This window comes from Zootoca vivipara, chromosome 10 (assembly GCF_963506605.1).
Source record: "Zootoca vivipara chromosome 10, rZooViv1.1, whole genome shotgun sequence".
NCBI classification, from domain to species: Eukaryota; Metazoa; Chordata; class Lepidosauria; order Squamata; family Lacertidae; genus Zootoca; species Zootoca vivipara.
The window spans coordinates 72,052,375-72,072,120 of NC_083285.1; the positions used below are offsets into that span (position 1 = coordinate 72,052,375).

At 47.5% G+C, this 19,746-nt stretch overlaps 1 protein-coding gene across 1 annotated transcript; it reads right to left on the reverse strand.

The window, feature by feature from the left end:
* Positions 1 to 5,384: 5,384 nt before the first annotated feature.
* LOC118083273 (olfactory receptor 13H1-like) lies at positions 5,385 to 6,317 on the reverse strand. Its single transcript, XM_035111937.1, has one exon. The coding sequence runs from the start codon at positions 6,315 to 6,317 to the stop codon at positions 5,385 to 5,387; it is 933 nt and encodes a 310-aa protein (XP_034967828.1).
* Between the last annotated feature and the right edge of the window lie 13,429 nt (positions 6,318 to 19,746).

A 19,746-nucleotide genomic window follows, 5' to 3' on the forward strand; every position in this document is an offset into this window, starting at 1 on the left:
ATATAAGACATGTCTTATAATATGAGAAAGACGGTAAGTTGTTACTCTGCTAGCTATATGTTGGAATCTACTCTGGATCAATATTGAGTAGACTTTTAATGACAGAATCAAGCCAAAACTTTATTGATTACAGGGAACAGTAGCAAAATAAAAAAATTCCTTCAGTAGCACCTTAAAGACCAACTAAGTTTATATTTTGGTATGAGCTTTCGTGTGCATGCACACTTCTTCAGATACAGTAGGTTTGACTATGGCATTGGGCACGTATCCAGCATCAGGCAGCCCACCTGCTACCTGATAAGAACCTTTTAGAAGATAAGCTTCATTTTACTAGCCCAAGGCCAAGACAAAACCATACAGACACCATCAAAGAAATAAATACTGTATCTATAAATCTATATACCCCCCACACCCCTCTGCCTAAACCATTAGAATCATAAAATGCAAGACTTCTAGTGAGATGGTGACAGCAGCAGCCCCAATCGACTCTCCAATTTTATAGTTAAGCTTTATTGTTTTATGGACTAGTTTTAGTGTTTCCTTGTTTTCTTGCTTAATTTTACTGTTTTACTGCTCTGCCACTGTGTTTGCCTGTTGTTTTGCATATATTATTGCCTTCACTGCAACTCAATAGTTTATGACTTAAGGTCTCACTGCCAAGTTATTTGCTGACATATCTGCAAAACTATTTGTGCCTCCACTGCTTATTGACTGCTTGCCTAATTTATCAACAGCAAAGATTCCCGTTTTGGCTTAGCAAATAACCGGGACTCCACAGAATCTGGAATTTTGCTGCCCTATATAAGAACAGGGTTTGTTCCCTAATATGATCAAAAAGAGGAAAAGGATTGCTTCATCACAGAGCTTGAGTGATTTGCCCAATTCCAAACAAAGCAGATTAGATGACTTCATTGTGGGATACCTTCCCTCGGATCTGGGAATACCTCTATCCAATAGGTTTATACTCCTGGCAGAGTAGTGGGCAAGTCAAGAAGAGAACCCTGAAGCCGCCATGTTACCATGAAGCCTTGTTGATTCACGTCCCGTGGACAAGCCAATACCTTTGGAACATGAAGCAGAACTACTGTCTGAGTTGTGCCTATGAAGTGTGCTCACACTACAATCTTCAGCACTAAACAGGAAAAGGCATTGAGCTCACCGTCCAAACTAGTGTCATGGGCCTCAAGGAGAGACATGGATTCCTGATAGGAACCTGGTGGGGTCGAACTTATACTGGGGAGTCACCCCCCAACATGGATTGGATGTCATAACCCTGCACAGGCTGCCATTGGGAGGGCTGTTTTGGTCCATTGGTCCCCCAGTGGACTCCTGGACAGAGTCACCCCTCCTGGACCCCTCTAACAGGACCTGTGTGGTTAAGGATCCAGCCCAATGCCTTATTTGCCAAAGTTGATATGAGGTAGGCGAAAACCTGCAAGTTGGCCAATTTGCTTGCAGGAGAAAATTCCCCCCCGGCCCTGAGTATGGCGACCGAAAAAAACCATAGCAAGGCCCATAGGCAATGTGCCCACTCCCCCCCCCACACACATGGGTGGGCCCTTAAAGACTAGGTGGGTGGGTGGAAAAATCCCAGGACGATTGGCCAAAAGGACGGCTCACACCTGGCCGCCCTCTTAAGTAGGGTAGGGGCAGGCTGCTTGCCTCTGATTGGCTAAGTGGGAATTACCCACTGTTCCCTGAGGGCCTGATGTGGCTGGAGGTGGACAGTGCCAGCCAGTTAACTTTGTAACACGCATGGGAAACAGAAAGAGTAGATTAAAGGATACCCCAGCTGGATATCTGAGAATCTGGAGATTTGGAAGATCTTGTCAATCATTCCAAATCAATTAGAGAAATAAAAATAGATCTATCAAACTGGAAAAGTTTAAATTTCTCAGGAGCAGGAAGAAGCTCTTTTATAAAAAAATATATATATTCTGTTTCTAATAATATTATATTAAACATGAGTGACAATTGTAGGCACTACACCTGCAGCAATTGCAAGTTGGTTGCCCTACTAGATGACAAGGTCCAGCAACTTTAGGCCCGTGTATCTACGCTCCAGAGAATTAAAGAGCTGGAGCTTTTCTTGGATGCAGCAGAGCACACTGTCTGCACCAAGGAGGAGACAGGGGACATTCCTGAGGAGGAGGTCAGTTCCCCAACACAGGAGCCAGATGTATGGAGGAACGCGACTCATAGAAGTAGAAGGCCCAGGGATCGCTCTGAGTGTTTACAACTACACAATCGATTTGAAGTGCTCTCCTTTAACACAGAAGACGAAGAACAGACTCCATTTGAAGATCTCTCCCTCATCACAGTTGATCAGAAATATGAAGACGAGCAGCAAAGTCAGTCCTCCCGGAATATGCAGGTGACCTTGGAAGGGACAGCACATGGAAGAATCCCGACCAAGCCTATGAGGAGGTGTGTAGTGGTGATAGGGGATTTCCTACTGAGGGGTAGAAGCAGTGATCTGTGGGCCTGACAAGATGTCTCAAGAGGTGTGCTGTCTCCCTGGGGTCAAGATTTAAGATGTAACAGAACGGCTGCAAGGAATCATAAAACCCACTGACAAATACCCCTTCCTTTTGGTCCATGTGGGAACCAATGACACTGCAAGCCATAGCCTCCAGAAGATCAAAAGTGATTATGAGGCTCTTGGCAGGAAGTTGAAGCAATTAAATGCACAAATTGTCATCTCATCTGTCCTTCCAGTTGAACAACGTGGCCCAGGGAGAGAGTGAAAAATAGGGGAAGTGAACAACTGGCTTCACAAATGATGCAAGAAGGAACGGTTCGGATTCTTAGATCATGGTCTGTAGTTTCTTGAAGATGGACTTCTGGCAAGTGATGGGCTGCACCTCACAAGGGTTGGGAGGAATGTTTTTGCCATGGAACTCAAAAAACTCATCAGGAGGGCTTTAAACTGACTTATGTGGGGGAGAGAGACAGTGGTCCTGAATGTAGTCTACCAAGTGCTGAAGATGATCACCCACATGTCAAGGATCAAATGGAGCGAACAGTATGCAAACTTATTGGTGGGAGGAAAAAATTCTTAAATAAGAGACATGGGGGAATGATCAATGGTCTTCAATGTCTGTATACTAATGCACAGAGCATGGGAAATAAGCAAGATGAACTTGAGCTCTTGGTACAGCAAACTAAATACGACATAATAGGCATCACTGAAACCTGGTGGGGTGAGTCTCATGATTGGAATGTAGTAATAGAGGGACACAATCTATTTCAGAGAAATAGACCAAACAGGAAAGGAGGAGGAATGGCGTTATACGTCAGGGATGTGTATATCTGTGAAGAGATCCAGGATTTAAAACTTCAAAGCCAAATTGAGAGCATCTGGGTCAAAATTAAGGGAGAGAAAAATAACAGTGATCTCATTGTGGGAGTTTACTATGGATCCCCAAGCCAAACTGAGGACACAGATGAGGCCTTCCTGGAACAGATGACCAAGCATTTAAAAGGAAGTGAGATAGTAGTAATGGGGGATTTCAGCTATCCTGATATTTGTTGGATGTCAAACTCAGCCAAGAACATAAGGTTGAACAGATTCCTCACCGGCCTTGCAGACAACTTGTCCAGAAAGTGGGAGAACCAACAAGAGGATCAGCCATTTTAGATCTGATCCTAACCATTAGTGATGACCTGGTTAGTGGGGTAGAAGTGGCAGGATCATTAGGTGGGAGTGATCATGCTCTTCTGGAGTTTATTATACAGCTGAAAGGAGCAACCAAGCATACTAAGACTCAAATCCTAGACTTTAAGAAAGCCAACTTCAGAAAATTTAGGGAAATGCTGGGTGAGATCCCATGGACAGAAATACTAAAAGGGAAGGGAGTTCATGATGGTTGGGAGTTTGTAAAAAGGGAGATATTAAAAGCACAACTTCAGGCAATACCAATGAGACGGAAACATGGGAGGTGCCTAAAGAAGCCAGGCAGGGCAGTCTCAAGCCGGTTGCACGCCCTGGCGCTTCCACGCGGCTTTGCTGCGCAGCGCCCAGCCTACCGGCCCGGTGCCCTGGCGCCTCGCGCCACTGGGACTCTACCTAGAGACGGCCCTGAAGCCAGGGTGGTTATCTAAAGAACATTTAACTGAGTTAAGATTTAAAAGGGATATGTACAAAAAATGGAAAAGGGGGGAAACCACCAGGGAGGAATTCAAACAAATAGCCAGCATCAGTATCAAATAGCCAGCATCTGGGCTGCATCAATAGGAGTACTGTATAGCATCTAGATCAAGGGAAGTAATAGTACCACTGTATTCCGCTCTGGTCAGACCTCACCTGGAGTACTGTGTCCAATTCTGGGCACCTCAGTTCAAGAACGATACTGACAAGCTGGAACGTGTCCAGAGGAGGGCAACCAAAATGGTCAAAGGTCTGGAAACTATGCCTTATGAGGAACGGCTTAGGGAGCTGGGTATGTTTAGCCTGGAGAAGAGAAGGTTAAGGGGTGATATGATACCCATGTTCAAATATATAAAAGGATGTCGTATAGAAGAGGGTGAAAGGTTGTTTTCTCCTGCTCCAGAGAAGCGGACACAGAGCAATGGATTCAAGCTACAAGAAAGAAGATTCCACCTAAACATTAGGAAGAACTTCCTGACAGTAAGGGCTGTTCAATAGTGGAATTTGCTGCCAAGGGGTGTGGTGGAGTCTCCTTCTTTGGAGGTCTTTAAGCATAGGCTTGACAGTCATCTGTCAGGAATGCTTTGATGGTGTTTCCTGCTTGGCAGGGGGTTGGACTGGATGGCCCTTGTGGTCTCTTCCAACTCTATGATTCTATTCTAATTGAATGAAAATAGTAGTATCTAAGTTTTTTATGGGAATGCAGGAAACTCAGAAGTACATCAAAAAGATTTTGTCAACAAATATTAGGTGGTTTGATATTTCCTAACATATAATGCTATTACAACACAGCCATGCTCAGAATATTAAAAAATGGCTTGCAAAATTTGCTTTCAACAAAAATGAAACAAAATGTTTTATCTGCTGAAATAAAAAAATCCCTATGGCATAAAAATAGGAGAGAACATACAGTTATTTAATGAAACTATCACTCAAAACATTTATATGATTTGGAAAAGGTTTCAAAGTAGGTCAAGTCCAGAGCTGTCACCTCTTGCTGCAGTTTCCTTCAATTCTGGATGTAGATGGGGGGGGGACACTTCTAGGGGACATTAATCTCTGGGAGGGAAACTGGTTAACAGAGCTGAGAGCTATACTGGAACAGGGGCTGGTTAAATGTCATTATCAAATAAAATATGGGTGAAGGACATCTTTCCCCCTCAAGTATCTTCAGATCAGACCTATGCTAATAATAGTAATTGAAAGCTATGGCCTTTTCATAATGTTTTGATACTTATTCTGATATTTTCCTTCCAACCAGTTTCCAAAAGGCACCCTTCACATCCCTGTTTCTCAGGCTATATATCAAAGGGTTGAGCATAGGTGTCAAAGCTCCGTACATTAGAGATATGAGCTTGTCCTTTTCAGAAACCGATTTCCCTTGTGGCCTCAAGTACATGATCATGATTGTGCCATAGAAGACACTGACGACAGCAAGGTGAGAGCTGCAGGTGGAAAAGGCTTTCTTGCGACCCTGTGCTGAACGGATGCGCAGTACAGCCAGGCCTATGCGCCCGTATGTCACAACTATGAAACCAAAGGGTGGTATTAGGAGAAAAAGGCTGGAAATATGCATAAATAACTCACTGATATGTGTATCTGAGCAAGCCAACTTGAGGAATGATTGTAACTCACATGCAAAGTGGTCGATGATGTGTTGGCCACAGAAGTCACTAGGTTGTAACAGGACAGTGACTAGGGTGTTGAGAAAGGAAAATGCTACAGAGACAGCCACCAGGGCTATGCAAACTCTCCAGCTCATGATCTGCATGTAGTATAAGGGTTGGCATATAGCTGCCAAGCGGTCATATGCCATGATGGCCAGGATGATGCATTCTGTTGCGACAACTAACAGACCAATGTACATCTGTGTTAGGCATCTAGAGAAGGAAATTGTGGGCATGTAAATGAAGCAGTTGACCAAGATATCTGGAAGTGCATTGTTAGTAAGGATAAGGTCAAGTGAGGAGAGGACACAAAGAAAGAAATACATGGGAGTATGAAGGTCAGGGTCCTTTATACTCAGCAGGATAATAAGTCCATTGCCAAGTACACTGATGAGGTAGGCAATCAAGAGGAACCCAAAGAATACAGCCTGACCTCGGGGGTATTCTGAAAATCCAATTAAGATGAACTCAGTGACCACAGTCTCATTTGCAGCAGCCATAACATTTTCCTGCAGGGTGAAAAGAATGAAATGTTTAGAAATATGTCACAGCAGGAGGGATGTGATTTTGGTCATCCCTAAAAAACTGCTCTATCCAAGACAGAAGACATAGCCAAGACAAATGTAAGGACCATGAGTGCCTGTTTTGCTTTGCTTTGCTTTGAGTTTTGAAGATACCTGCTGTGTGTTACAGGTAGGTAGCCGTGTTGGTCTGACATAGTCGAAACAAAATAAAAAAATCCTTCCAGCAGCATCTTAAAGACCAACTAAGTTTTTATTTTGGTATGAGCTTTCGTGTGCATGCACACTTCTTTTTGTGTGCTATTTTTAGGGTATATTGCCCTGAGAAACTTTCGTAGAAGGCAAGATGATAACTGACTACTACTACAACTACCTTTAAATAATAATTTTCTGAAATTCAAAACCCACATTAATGCACATCTAAGAAATCAAAAAGGTTATCTGGAATGAACACTCAGATATCCATTCCTTCTTCAGTAGATACTCTGTAAAAAAATAATAATCTTGTGAAAGTCATAAACTCATCCACAAATATCTGAGTATGCATTTGAAGGACAAAAAACCCAAACAAACCACCCACTGTGGAAATGCTTTGCCTCCACTCTCAGTTAGAAGTTGTAAACTTGTACAGTAGTTTTAAGTATAGGTGGCTCATTTCCCAAAATAAATTTTTAATACAAATTTCTCCTAACCTTTCAGTTCTCTTTAGTCAGCTAATCAAGAAAATAAAGAAAGAAGAATTAAGATAGGATTGCCATCTCAATTGTAGGTAGTCGCACAAACCAGCTTGACTTGCTGGGGCTGATGGGAATTGTAGTTTAGCGGCATTTGGAGGGCCAGGTGTTCCCTGTCCCTGCTATAGAGCTATTGAATCTGAACTGTACAGCTGTAGCATTACATGCAGATAATAAGCTCACTTACTCCCAAAGCCCTGAATAGTTATGCCTCTATTCTTCATCAGGCCAAGTGTTCGAAACAGTATGAATTGAGTAGTATTGAGAAATCAAAGCATGGCCATCCCCTTTTCACTAAAATGCTTACCTGGTGATACTTCTCCTAATGTTGATCTGACTGACAATATGCTCTCCAAAATACATCACAGAGCCAGAACACAAAGAAATTGTGACACGAAAGTTGGTGTTAAGAGAGTGATGTTTGTTTTTAAGGTCAGGGAAATGAATTGAAATCTAGTTCACTTCCGTGTAAACTGAAAAGTCTCCTGCTTAGCCCTTGAGATAAAGAAGGTAAGTATTTTGCTCTCATTTTCTTTCCCTTTTTTGTAAGCTGCATTTGTATTGTAGGTCCTTCTGGAGTAAGCAAGATAAGCCCAGAGGTGAATCCCGCAAGGAATGGTATGTAATTGAACCCAGGGGGAACATACTTCACATTAACGTTTTGGACTTGATTATTATTTCATAATCTAAATAAGACTATATTATGAACACTGTAGGAAGGAGGGAAATTATATGGTCAGCATCATCAACATATTAGCAACCAATTTACTTTTCTTCTGCCTCATTATTCTTTCCTCCAATCTTTCATTTGATGGAATGTATGCCCCTCACAAGCATACAATTCCTTTAAGAATCATTGACAAAATACAGGTTTTTGAATGTATGTATAGTTTTATTTTTTATATTCTATCATAAGGTAGATAATCATAAACAAAAGTAATTATGGCTTCATTATAAGGATTATACAACCAACAAAAGAAACAAGTAAGAGAGAAATATACATTATTACATAAGATCTAAGTCTGGCCTCTAGGCCCTGCCCTGTGTCTTTCCATAGGATTATTCTGAAACAGTAGTGTTGCAAAACAGCAGCGTTTGGGCTGAAAGAAAACTCCACGCAGAGAATGAGGAATAACAAAAGTTTTATTGCTTGGCTAGTTCCAAAGTCTGAGCCCTGAGAAAAGGGAGGGGCTCCTTCATATATACATTTCTGTTATCTCTTAAGGCACTAGGTAAAGGTAAAGGTAAAGGGACCCCTGACTGTTAGGTCCAGTTGCGGGCAACTCTGGGGTTGCGGCGCTCATCTCACTTTACTGGCCGAGGGAGCCGGCGTACAGCTTCCGGGTCATGTGGCCAGCATGACTAAGTTGCTTCTGGCGAACCAGAGCAGCACACGGAAACGCCGTTTACCTTCCCGCCAGAGCGGTACCTATTTATCTACTTGAACTTTTACATGCTTTCAAACTGCTAGGTGGGCAGGAGCAGGGACCAAGCAACGGGAGCTTACCCCGTCACAGGGATTCAAATCTCTGACCTTCTGAACAGCAAGTCCTAGGCTCAGTGGTTTAGACCACAGCGCCACCTGCGTCCCTCTTAAGGCACTACATATGCATAATGTCACAGTGGCCGGAGTGGACTACTTCAGAGTAACGACGCTACGCAGCTCTGCATTTTATTCTTTTATTGGTGCTGCGTATTTACAGTGCTCAAGTCATTGCTATTTACACGGAGCGATGTTGTCAGTCGGTTTCAGAACCTCCTAATGGCTTTTGGCGCGTCTTTCTCCAACACAAAAGCTTTGGCAGACCCATCCTCTTGCCCCTCCTCTTCCTGCGTAATTCTGGAGTTGGAGGGATGGGTCTTCCCCCCTTGCTTGCCCCTTCCTGTCCCACCTGGGACCCTGGCTCCTCTACCTTGCCTGAGCCTCGGACACGACTTCCTGCTTCCCCACTGGAATCGGAACTCTCCCTGCTTTCCCCTTTGCTCGGGGATGGGCTTGAACTCAGGAGGGGAGGGACTTCGCGATATCCCCTGTCCCTCACATCCACCCCCCTCCCAAGCTCTCCTTCACCCCTCCCCAGGCCCCCCCCATGTGTCGGTGACGACTGGAAGCCTAAGAACTCAGTGCTCTCCGAGCCCGTTGGTGTGAATACCTCCCCCCAGTCCTGCGAGCCCCCCCCTTCCGCCTGGGCGGACGGGAATCCCAAAAAGTCCGTGGCGTCAGAGCTGGTGGGGGTAAAAACGTTCTGCCAATCTGCTCCTTCCTCTGACTGGGTGGATCTCGGTGACACCCATACCTCATCCTCTGGTTCCTCAAACTCCGCTTCCCAGCGCCATGGTGAGCTGCTCTCCCGTGCCTCCTCCTCCTCCCCCTCCCTTTCCATGTGCCAGGGCTTGGGTCTGTGGGGAAAGAGGGCGTGAAATTCTTCCACCAAGAATTCCTCCTGTATCTGAGTGGCTGGGACCCATTCATTCTGGGACGGTGGAGCATCCTCCCATGCCATGAGGTACTCCAGTCCCCCCACCCCCCACCTTGAATCCAGGATGGCCGTGGCCTCATTGAGTTGCTCCCTGCCTTCCCTCTCCCCCCCTCCCTCGGGGGTTTGTTCGCTGTCTCGGAGCCTGCTGCTTTCCCTGTACGGCGACAGCAGCGATCTATGAAACACTGGATGCACCCTCATGTCCTCTGGCAGTGCCAGCCTGTATGCCACCGGGTTTACCTGTTGCGTGACCGTGAAGGGGCCCAGCCTTTTGGGTGCCAGCTTTTTGCACCTCCCTCTGGTGGGAAGGCCCTCCGAGGACAACCACACCTTGTCCCCCACCCTGATGACCTCCCCTTGTCGCCTGTGGCGATCTGCCCCCTTTTTGTACGCTTCCTTGGCCCTCTCCAAGTGTTCTCTGAGCTGCTGGTGCACCGTCTCCAGTTCCTCTGCCCAATCCTCAGCCTGTGGGCCCTCCTCCTCCTCCTCCTCCCTCTCCCTCTCTGGGAAAGATCTGAGGTCGCGCCCGTAATTGGCCTTAAAGGGCGACACCCCTGTGGAGACGTGCACTGCATTGTTGTAGGCAAATTCTGCTAGTGGCAAGCGATCCACCCAGTCCGTTTGCCGCTGGCTGACGTAGCATCTCAGGTACTGCTGCAGAATGGCGTTGACCCTCTCCGCTTGTCCGTTGGTCTGCGGGTGTCTAGCCGTCGACAAGCTGACCTCCACCTGCAGGAGGTTCATGAGCCGCCGCCAGAACCTGGAAACAAATTGGCGGCCACGATCCGAAATAACCCTTAAAGGTAATCCATGCAGTCTGAAAATGTGATCAACAAACAGTTTGGCTGTCTCTTCTGCCGAGACTGCCCTGGCACACGGTATAAAGTGACACATTTTGGACATGAGGTCCACCACCACCAACACTGCAGTCTTACCCCTGGACGAAGGCAGATCTGTGATGAAGTCCATGGACACCACTTCCCACGGCCTGTGTGGTGTGGCTAAGGGCTCCAGCAACCCTGGTGGCGCTGCTCTGACCACCTTCGCCCGCTGGCAGGTGGTACAGCCCCTTACATAGTCTCGAACATCTTCCCGCACCCCTGGCCACCAGAAGTGTCTCATGACTAGGTGAGCGGTTTTGTCCCTTCCAAAATGCCCCGCTGTAGGGTTGTCGTGCATCTGCTTGAGGACCGTACGTCGAAGCTGGGTGGTGGGTAGGTACAGCGCACCCTTGTAGAAAAGCAGCCCTCTGCGTTCTGCAAAGTCTTTTGCCTGCTCCCTCCCCCCTCTCAGTTCTCTGAAGATGCGGTTGGCAAATTCATCCGCTGCCGTCAGTGCTGTGAGTTCTGCCTCGCTCACCACAGCTGCTCCGCAGGACCATGCCGACGGGGGGAAAATGTGCCTTGGGGCTGGTGGCGCCTCCTCCTCCATGTACTCTGGCTTGCGGGAGAGGGCATCCGCCCTGACATTCTGCTCCCCCGGGATGTAGTGGATGGAGAAGTTGAAGTTCGAGAAGAACTCTGCCCACCGTATCTGCCGCTGGTTGAGCACCCTGGCAGTTCTCCAGAACTCCAGGTTCTTGTGGTCTGTGCACACCTGGATGGGGTGCTTCGCGCCCACCAGGAAGTGTCGCCAGTGCTGGAACGCAGCGTAGATCGCAAGAAGTTCCCTATCAAACACTGTGTAGTTGCGTTCAGGCTGTGTCAGCTTCCTGGAGAAGAAGGCACAGGGTCTCCACTCCCTGTTGGCGTCCAGTTGCAACAAAATTGCGCCCACAGCTTTTTCAGAAGCATCTGTCTCAATGCGTAGGGGCGCGTCCTGCACCACATGGAACAGGTTTTGGTCTGAGGCGAACACTCTCTTGAGGCTTTCGAACGCTGCTTGCGCCTCTGGTGTCCACTTGAACTTCTGCTTGCCTCTCAGGCAGTCCGTGATGGGAGCCGTAACGCGAGAGAAGTTCTTGATGAACTTCCTGTAGAAGTTAGCGAAGCCTAGTAGGCGTTGGGCATCTTTGCGCGTCCTGGGGCTGTGCCAGTCCAGGATGGCCTGCACCTTGTCCTTGTCCATCGCCAGCCCCTTGTCTGACAGCTTGTAGCCCAGGAAGTCCACCTCTTTGGTGTGAAACTTGCACTTCTCCAGCTTCACATACAGGTGGTTCTCCTTCAGGCGTTGCAACACCTCTCTGACATCTTTCACATGCTGCACTGGGTCATTCGAGTAGATAAGGATGTCATCTAGGAAGACCAAGCATTTCCTGAAGAGGAGGGACCCCAGGACGTGGTGCATGAAGGCCTGGGAGCATGCTGAGCCCCCTTGCAAACCGAAGGGCATCACCAGATATTCAAAAGAGCCCAGAGGCGTGAACATCGTGGTTTTCCATTCATCTCCTTCCCGGATCCTGATCAAGTTGTACGCCCCCCTTAGGTCCAGCTTGGTGAAAATCTTGCCCCTGCGTGCCGCTGTCAGGAGATCATCCACTCTGGGCATGGGGAAAGCCACGGGCTCTGTCACCGAATTCAGCCGTCTAAAGTCCACCACAAGACGGCGCTGTTGCGTGTCTTTCTTGTCCACCCAGAAGACCGGGCTGCCCCCTGCTGCCTTGCTTTCCCTTATGAACCCCCGCTTGAGGTTCTTGTCGATGAAAGCGCGCAGATCCTCCAGCTCCTGGTCTGACATGGCGTACAGCTTGGCTGGGGGTATCGTCGCCCCTGGCACCAGGTTGATCTGGCAGTCAAAAGGCCTGTGCGGGGGTAGGTGGTCGGACTCCGCTTCGCTGAAGACCTCCTGCAGGTCCCAGTACTGCTTGGGTATTGCCTCACCCCCTTTGATATGCATGGTGGCCACCGTGGCTATCGGAGGCCCCTCCCCTGGTTGGTGCTGCATGCAATGTTCCAGACAAAAGTCTGACCCAAACGTGATGCACCTCTGGTGCCAACTGATGGAGGGGTCGTGGCGCGCCAGCCAGCTCATGCCCAAGACGATGGGGGGGTCTGAGATGGTGGTGACGTTGAACGCCAGTGTCTCTGAGTGCCTTCCCACCGTCATTCTCATGGGGGGGGTTTGATGTGTGATGGCCCCTCCCAGCAGCTCCCTGCCGTCAATGGTTGCTACGTGCAGAGGAAAATCCAACTGCAAAAGCTGGATTTGGTGCTCTTCTGCAAAGCTTCTCGAGAAGAAGTTGGCGGACGCCCCACTGTCAATTAAGGCGAGGACCGTCAGGGGATAGCCATTTGGGAGCGTTAGCGTCACTTCTAGAACCACTCCTGCTCTGGGAGGGGTGGGCTGGCTCTGCACCTCTCTGTGCGGGTGGGCGGGCTGGGGCTGTTGTCTGCTGACTGTGCCTGGCTGCTGCCCCTTGTCTCCTGCAGCCAGGCTTTCCCGTTTCCCTGCTGTGGTGCTGCGTCAGTGGGGGAGGGCACCACCGTTCCCGCCTTTCCTTGCCACTCCCTGCGATGTGGGCAGTCTCTGACGAGATGCTGGGGTGAGTTGCAGAGAAAGCAATTCCCGCCCCTTCCCTCCTTGCGTCTTGGCGCCGCTGGGGTTTGAAAAGCCCGCGCGCGCGCGCTATCAATCTGCATGGGCTCCTGGTCCTGGCTGGCTCCAGGCGTGGCCTGAAAGGGTTGTTGAGGGAGTGGCTTCTCCTGCGACCGTGGGAACCAAGCCCGCTTTGCGCGCGTCGCTTGCTTGCCGTTCCACCGGGATTCCTGCCTCACCCCCACCGCCAGAGCTGCTTTGCTCAGCTGATCCATAGTACTGGGCTTTGGACCTCTCGAGAGTTCATCCTTCACCTCCTCGCTCAAACCCAAGTAAAACGCAGCTTGCATGGGAGGCGAATCCAAAACCCACCCCAGTCTGTGCACCAGCATGGTGAATTTCGCCCAATATGCGCGAACTGTCATATTTCCTTGGCGTAAATTATGCAGTTCCTCCTTAGTCTGGTCCAAATGACTATCGGACGAATACATCGTCCTCAAACCTTCTAGAAATTGTTGGACATTTTTCATGCAAGGATTCTTGGTTGCGATTAATGGTCTTAGCCACTCCCTGGCTGCTCCGGTGAGATGTTCCACAATAAACGCTACTCTGTGCTCATCATCGGGGAACTCATTCTGGTGCAGCTCAAGAGCATACACGATCTCAGTCTCAAAGCCCTGAAACTCCTTCGGGTCTCCATTGAACTTGCTTACAAGGGTCCCTGCTCTCCTTCCTGGCAGCACTTGGACTTGGGGAGCCCCTCCCGCCTTGTTTTTCTCTGCATCCAGCTTGTTTTGGAGGTCTACCGCCACCGCCCTTAAATGCTGCTCTTTTTCCTGGAGCTCTCTCACCTGTTCCGCAAGTTGTAGCCGGTCGTCCTGGACCTTCTTAGTCTCCTCTTTAGCTGCCTTCAATTCTCCCTGCGCCTGCAGCGACAGCTGTTGCAGTTCTAGCTGGGCTTGCTCAGCGACCTGCCGCCACTTCTCCGCCTCGGACACGCTCATCCCGGCAACTCCGAAGTAGCCCAAAAATGATTAGGAGGTTGCTGTCACAGTGGCCGGAGTGGACTACTTCAGAGTAACGACGCTACGCAGCTCTGCATTTTATTCTTTTATTGGTGCTGCGTATTTACAGTGCTCAAGTCATTGCTATTTACACGGAGCGATGTTGTCAGTCGGTTTCAGAACCTCCTAATGGCTTTTGGCGCGTCTTTCTCCAACACAAAAGCTTTGGCAGACCCATCCTCTTGCCCCTCCTCTTCCTGCGTAATTCTGGAGTTGGAGGGATGGGTCTTCCCCCCTTGCTTGCCCCTTCCTGTCCCACCTGGGACCCTGGCTCCTCTACCTTGCCTGAGCCTCGGACACGACTTCCTGCTTCCCCACTGGAATCGGAACTCTCCCTGCTTTCCCCTTTGCTCGGGGACGGGCTTGAACTCAGGAGGGGAGGGACTTCGCGATATCCCCTGTCCCTCACACATAATTTTTTTGCATAGCTTTTATTTTTATGTTTCAACATTACAGATCAGCATTACAAGTCAAAACATCACCAATAACATAAACAGAAAGAAGAAAATACACAGAAAAAAAAGAAGAGAAGAAAGAGAAGAAAAAGAAAAGAGAAATGAATAATAGTAAATCATATAAAATTATAATCATATAAGATTCAACATAATCTGTACATTGTATGTACAAACAAGGAAAGTAAAACTAAACAAAGGTAAGGTAAAGGTAAAGGGACCCCTGATCATTAGGTCCAGTCGTGACCAACTCTGGGGTTGCGCGCTCATCTCGCATTATTGGCCGAGGGAGCCGGCGTACAGCTTCCAGGTCACGTGGCCAGCATGACAAAGCCGCTTCTGGCAAACCAGAGCAGCACATGGAAACGCCGTTTACCTTCCTGCTGTAGCGGTTCCTATTTATCTACTTGCATTTTGACGTGCTTTCGAACTGCTAGGTTGTATGTACAAACAAGGAAAGTAAAACTAAACAAAATAAACACCAATTAATAACAAAACATCAAACAGAAACAAGAGCAAAACATAATGACAATTTTTTTGAATTATAAATATTTTCTTGTATTCCTATTTGGAGTGGCCCTCATAGTCAACAAAAGAGTGGCAAAAGCTGTAATGGGATGCAATCTCAAAAATGATAGAATGATCTCGATACGAATCCAAGGCAGACCTTTTAACATCACAGTAATCCAAGTTTATGCACCAACTACCGGTGCTGAAGAAAGTGAAATTGACCAATTCTATGAAGACTTACAACACTTTCTAGAAATGACACCAAAGAAGGATGTACTTCTCATTACAGGGGATTGGAATGCTAAAGTAGGGAATCAAGAGATAAAAGGAACAACTGGCAAGTTTGGCCTTGGAGTTCAAAATGAAGCAGGGCAAAGGCTAATAGAGTTCTGTCAAGAGAACAAGCTGGTCATCACAAACACTCTTTTCCAACAACACAAGAGACGACTCTACACATGGATATCACCAAATGGGCAGCATCGAAATCAGATTGATTATATTCTCTGCAGCCAAAGATGGAGAAGCTCTATACAGTCAGCAAAAACAAGACCTGGAGCTGACTGTAACTCAGATCATCAGCTTCTTATAGCAAAATTCCAGCTTAAACTGAAGAAAGTAGGAAAAACCTATTTCCTGTAACACTTGCTTTGATCTCATTTTCGGTAATTTCTTGATTTAATAATTTTATTTAATTTTTTTATTTTATTTTTTCCGGTGATATTTGGGGCACTTTATATTTTTCCAAAAACTTTTCAATCTCAATTATAGCCGAATCTTCATTTTGATATAAAATCCTATAATAATTTTCAAATTGTTTCACTATATCTTGGGGTTTGTCAACGATTTCTTCCTGGATTTTTAATCTATTTATAAATTTTTGATTTTGTCGCTTCTTTATTTTCCATGCTAATAATTTGCTTGGTGTCAGAGGTGCTGATGTGGCTACTCTAGAGTAACGACTCCTCGCAGCATAGTCTTTTTAGACTTTTATTGAGTGCTGATTATTTACAGTGGTCAGAACGATCTATATACATGCTTACGGTGAGGTGTCAGAACCTCCGAATGGAGATTGGCGCGTTTTCTTCCAGCAAAGAAGCTTTGGGAGACCCAACCTCTTCCCCCTACGTTTGCGTCTCAATTCCGGAGTTGGGGGAATTGGCCTCCCCCCCCCCCGTGCTCACACCTTCCTGTCCCACCTGGGGCATGGGCTCCGCAACCTTGCCTGAGCCTCGGACACCACTTCCTGACTCTCCGCTGGAGGCAGAGCTCTCCCTGCTCTCCCCAGCGCTTGGGGATGGGCTGGAACTTAAGATGGGAGGGACTTCCCTGTATCCCTTGTCCCTCACACTTTATTTGCCCATTTGAAATTCCTATATTTTCAATATTGAATTTGGCGTTCCATCTCTTGATCAACCATGTTTTCATATTTTGTCTTTAAAATTATTAATTCTTGATTGATTTCCTTTCTTCCTGTTTTATATAACATTTTTTCCTTATTTCTTATTTCCTCCAATAAATTCACTTTGAGTTTCTCTCTCTTTTTTTTTTTTGGATTGAATTTTGTTGGATAAAGTAGCCCCGTATCACCGCTTTTCCCGCATCCCATACAGTTCTTATATCTACCTCATCATTTACATTTATGTCGAAGTATTCTTTCATTAATTTAGAGGCCCCTTGTACAATTTTTCATTATTTAGTAAAAATACATTCATCCTCCATTTCTTTGCAGCATATTGGTTTTTCCCCTTTATTATAATTTTAATTGGGTTATGATCTTCCAGGATCTTAGGTAGTATTTCTACTTTTTCGATTCTAGATATCAATTCCTTCGGTGTCCTTATAGTATCTATTCTAGATGCCGTTTTATATACAGAGGAGAAGTACGTATAGTCCTTCTGGGTAGGATGTTTAAATTTCCAGGAGTCTATCAATTCAAGATTTTGCATCATTTCTGAGAAATTTCTTGGAAGTTTGTTATCTTTTTTCTTTTTGTTACCTTTTGTTCTGTCCATTACCGGGTCTGTTACTCCATACATATGCATAAATTTAAGGCACTACATATGCATAAACTGCGGCAAAATCCCTCCTATGCTAGGCTAAATCACCCTATTAGCATACCATTTATGGTCTTTCCTTAATTGCATATACATTAAGCAAGCACACAAAGAACTCTCTCTAAGCAGCACCTCGCTGCACATGACCCCTTTGCATTCCTTTCCTTATATTGAAAAATTCCTTCCAGTGGCACCTTAGAGTCCAACTAAGTTTGTTATTGGTATGAGCTTTCTAGATCTGAAGAAGTGTGCATGCACACGAAAGCTCATACCAATAACAAACTTAGTTGGTCTCTAAGGTGCCACTGGAAGGAATTTCTTTATTTTGTTTTGACTACAGCAGACCAACACGACTACCTACCTGTAACTTTCCTTATATGGGTTTAAGAAAGGGAGTTTAGGACATGGAGCAAGGCACGCCTCCCTTTCTTATGCAGACACTCTGGAATGTGTTTTTGTGAGACAAAGATACAGTAACCGCTCATAGTAAAAGATTAGGATAGCCTGGCTTGAAGGTCTCCTATATGCGTCAAAAGTAGAGACATTTTAAAAATTCAGGTTTTTTGAAGCCTAGTGAACTGATACTCAACACACACACACACACACACATACACGTAGGTCTGGGGTTTTTTCCAGTGGTTGTCTTCTGGAAGCAGACAGTGGGAAGGAAGGTTGGGGCAGCTATCTCTGGCGAGCAGGCCCGGTTCCTGAGAACATCTGGCCATAGCTGCCAAGTTTTTGCTTTTCTCGCGAGGAAGCCTATTCAGCATAATGGAAAATCCCTGAAAAAAAGGGATAACTTGGCAGCTATGCATCTGGCATGCTTGGACAGTTCCCTTTCCACCCTGGAATCCATGCAGTCTGAAAATGTGATCAACAAACAGTTTGGCTGTCTCTTCTGCCGAGACTGCCCTGGCACACGGTATAAAGTGACACATTTTGGACATAAGGTCCACCACCACCAACACTGCAGTCTTACCCCTGGACGAAGGCAGATCTGTGATGAAGTCCATGGACACCACTTCCCACGGCCTGTGTGGTGTGGCTAAGGGCTCCAGCAACCCTGGTGGCGCTGCTCTGACCACCTTCGCCCGCTGGCAGGTGGTACAGCCCCTTACATAGTCTCGAACATCTTCCCGCACCCCTGGCCACCAGAAGTGTCTCATGACTAGGTGAGCGGTTTTGTCCCTTCCAAAATGCCCCGCTGTAGGGTTGTCGTGCATCTGCTTGAGGACCGTACGTCGAAGCTGGGTGGTGGGTAGGTACAGCGCACCCTTGTAGAAAAGCAGCCCTCTGCGTTCTGCAAAGTCTTGTGCCTGCTCCCTCCCCCCTCTCAGTTCTCTGAAGATGCGGTTGGCAAATTCATCCGCTGCCGTCAGTGCTGTGAGTTCTGCCTCGCTCACCACAGCTGCTCCGCAGGACCATGCCGACGGGGGGAAAATGTGCCTTGGGGCTGGTGGCGCCTCCTCCTCCATGTACTCTGGCTTGCGGGAGAGGGCATCCGCCCTGACATTCTGCTCCCCCGGGATGTAGTGGATGGAGAAGTTGAAGTTCGAGAAGAACTCTGCCCACCGTATCTGCCGCTGGTTGAGCACCCTGGCAGTTCTCCAGAACTCCAGGTTCTTGTGGTCTGTGCACACCTGGATGGGGTGCTTCGCGCCCACCAGGAAGTGTCGCCAGTGCTGGAACGCAGCGTAGATCGCAAGAAGTTCCCTATCAAACACTGTGTAGTTGCGTTCAGGCTGTGTCAGCTTCCTGGAGAAGAAGGCACAGGGTCGCCACTCCCTGTTGGCGTCCAGTTGCAACAAAATTGCGCCCACAGCTTTTTCAGAAGCATCTGTCTCAATGCGTAGGGGCGCGTCCTGCACCACATGGAACAGGTTTTGGTCTGAGGCGAACACTCTCTTGAGGCTTTCGAACGCTGCTTGCGCCTCTGGTGTCCACTTGAACTTCTGCTTGCCTCTCAGGCAGTCCGTGATGGGAGCCGTAACGCGAGAGAAGTTCTTGATGAACTTCCTGTAGAAGTTAGCGAAGCCTAGTAGGCGTTGGGCATCTTTGCGCGTCCTGGGGCTGTGCCAGTCCAGGATGGCCTGCACCTTGTCCTTGTCCATCGCCAGCCCCTTGTCTGACAGCTTGTAGCCCAGGAAGTCCACCTCTTTGGTGTGAAACTTGCACTTCTCCAGCTTCACATACAGGTGGTTCTCCTTCAGGCGTTGCAACACCTCTCTGACATCTTTCACATGCTGCACTGGGTCATTCGAGTAGATAAGGATGTCATCTAGGAAGACCAAGCATTTCCTGAAGAGGAGGGACCCCAGGACGTGGTGCATGAAGGCCTGGAAGCATGCTGAGCCCCCTTGCAAACCGAAGGGCATCACCAGATATTCAAAAGAGCCCAGAGGCGTGAACATCGTGGTTTTCCATTCATCTCCTTCCCGGATCCTGATCAAGTTGTACGCCCCCCTTAGGTCCAGCTTGGTGAAAATCGTGCCCCTGCGTGCCGCTGTCAGGAGATCATCCACTCTGGGCATGGGGAAAGCCACGGGCTCTGTCACCGAATTCAGCCGTCTAAAGTCCACCACAAGACGGCGCTGTTGCGTGTCTTTCTTGTCCACCCAGAAGACCGGGCTGCCCCCTGCT

Excerpts from the sequence above, each read along its gene's own strand:
- LOC118083273 (XM_035111937.1), bottom strand. The coding sequence starts at position 6,317 with ATGGCTGCTGCAAATGAGACTGTGGTCACTGAGTTCATCTTAATTGGA.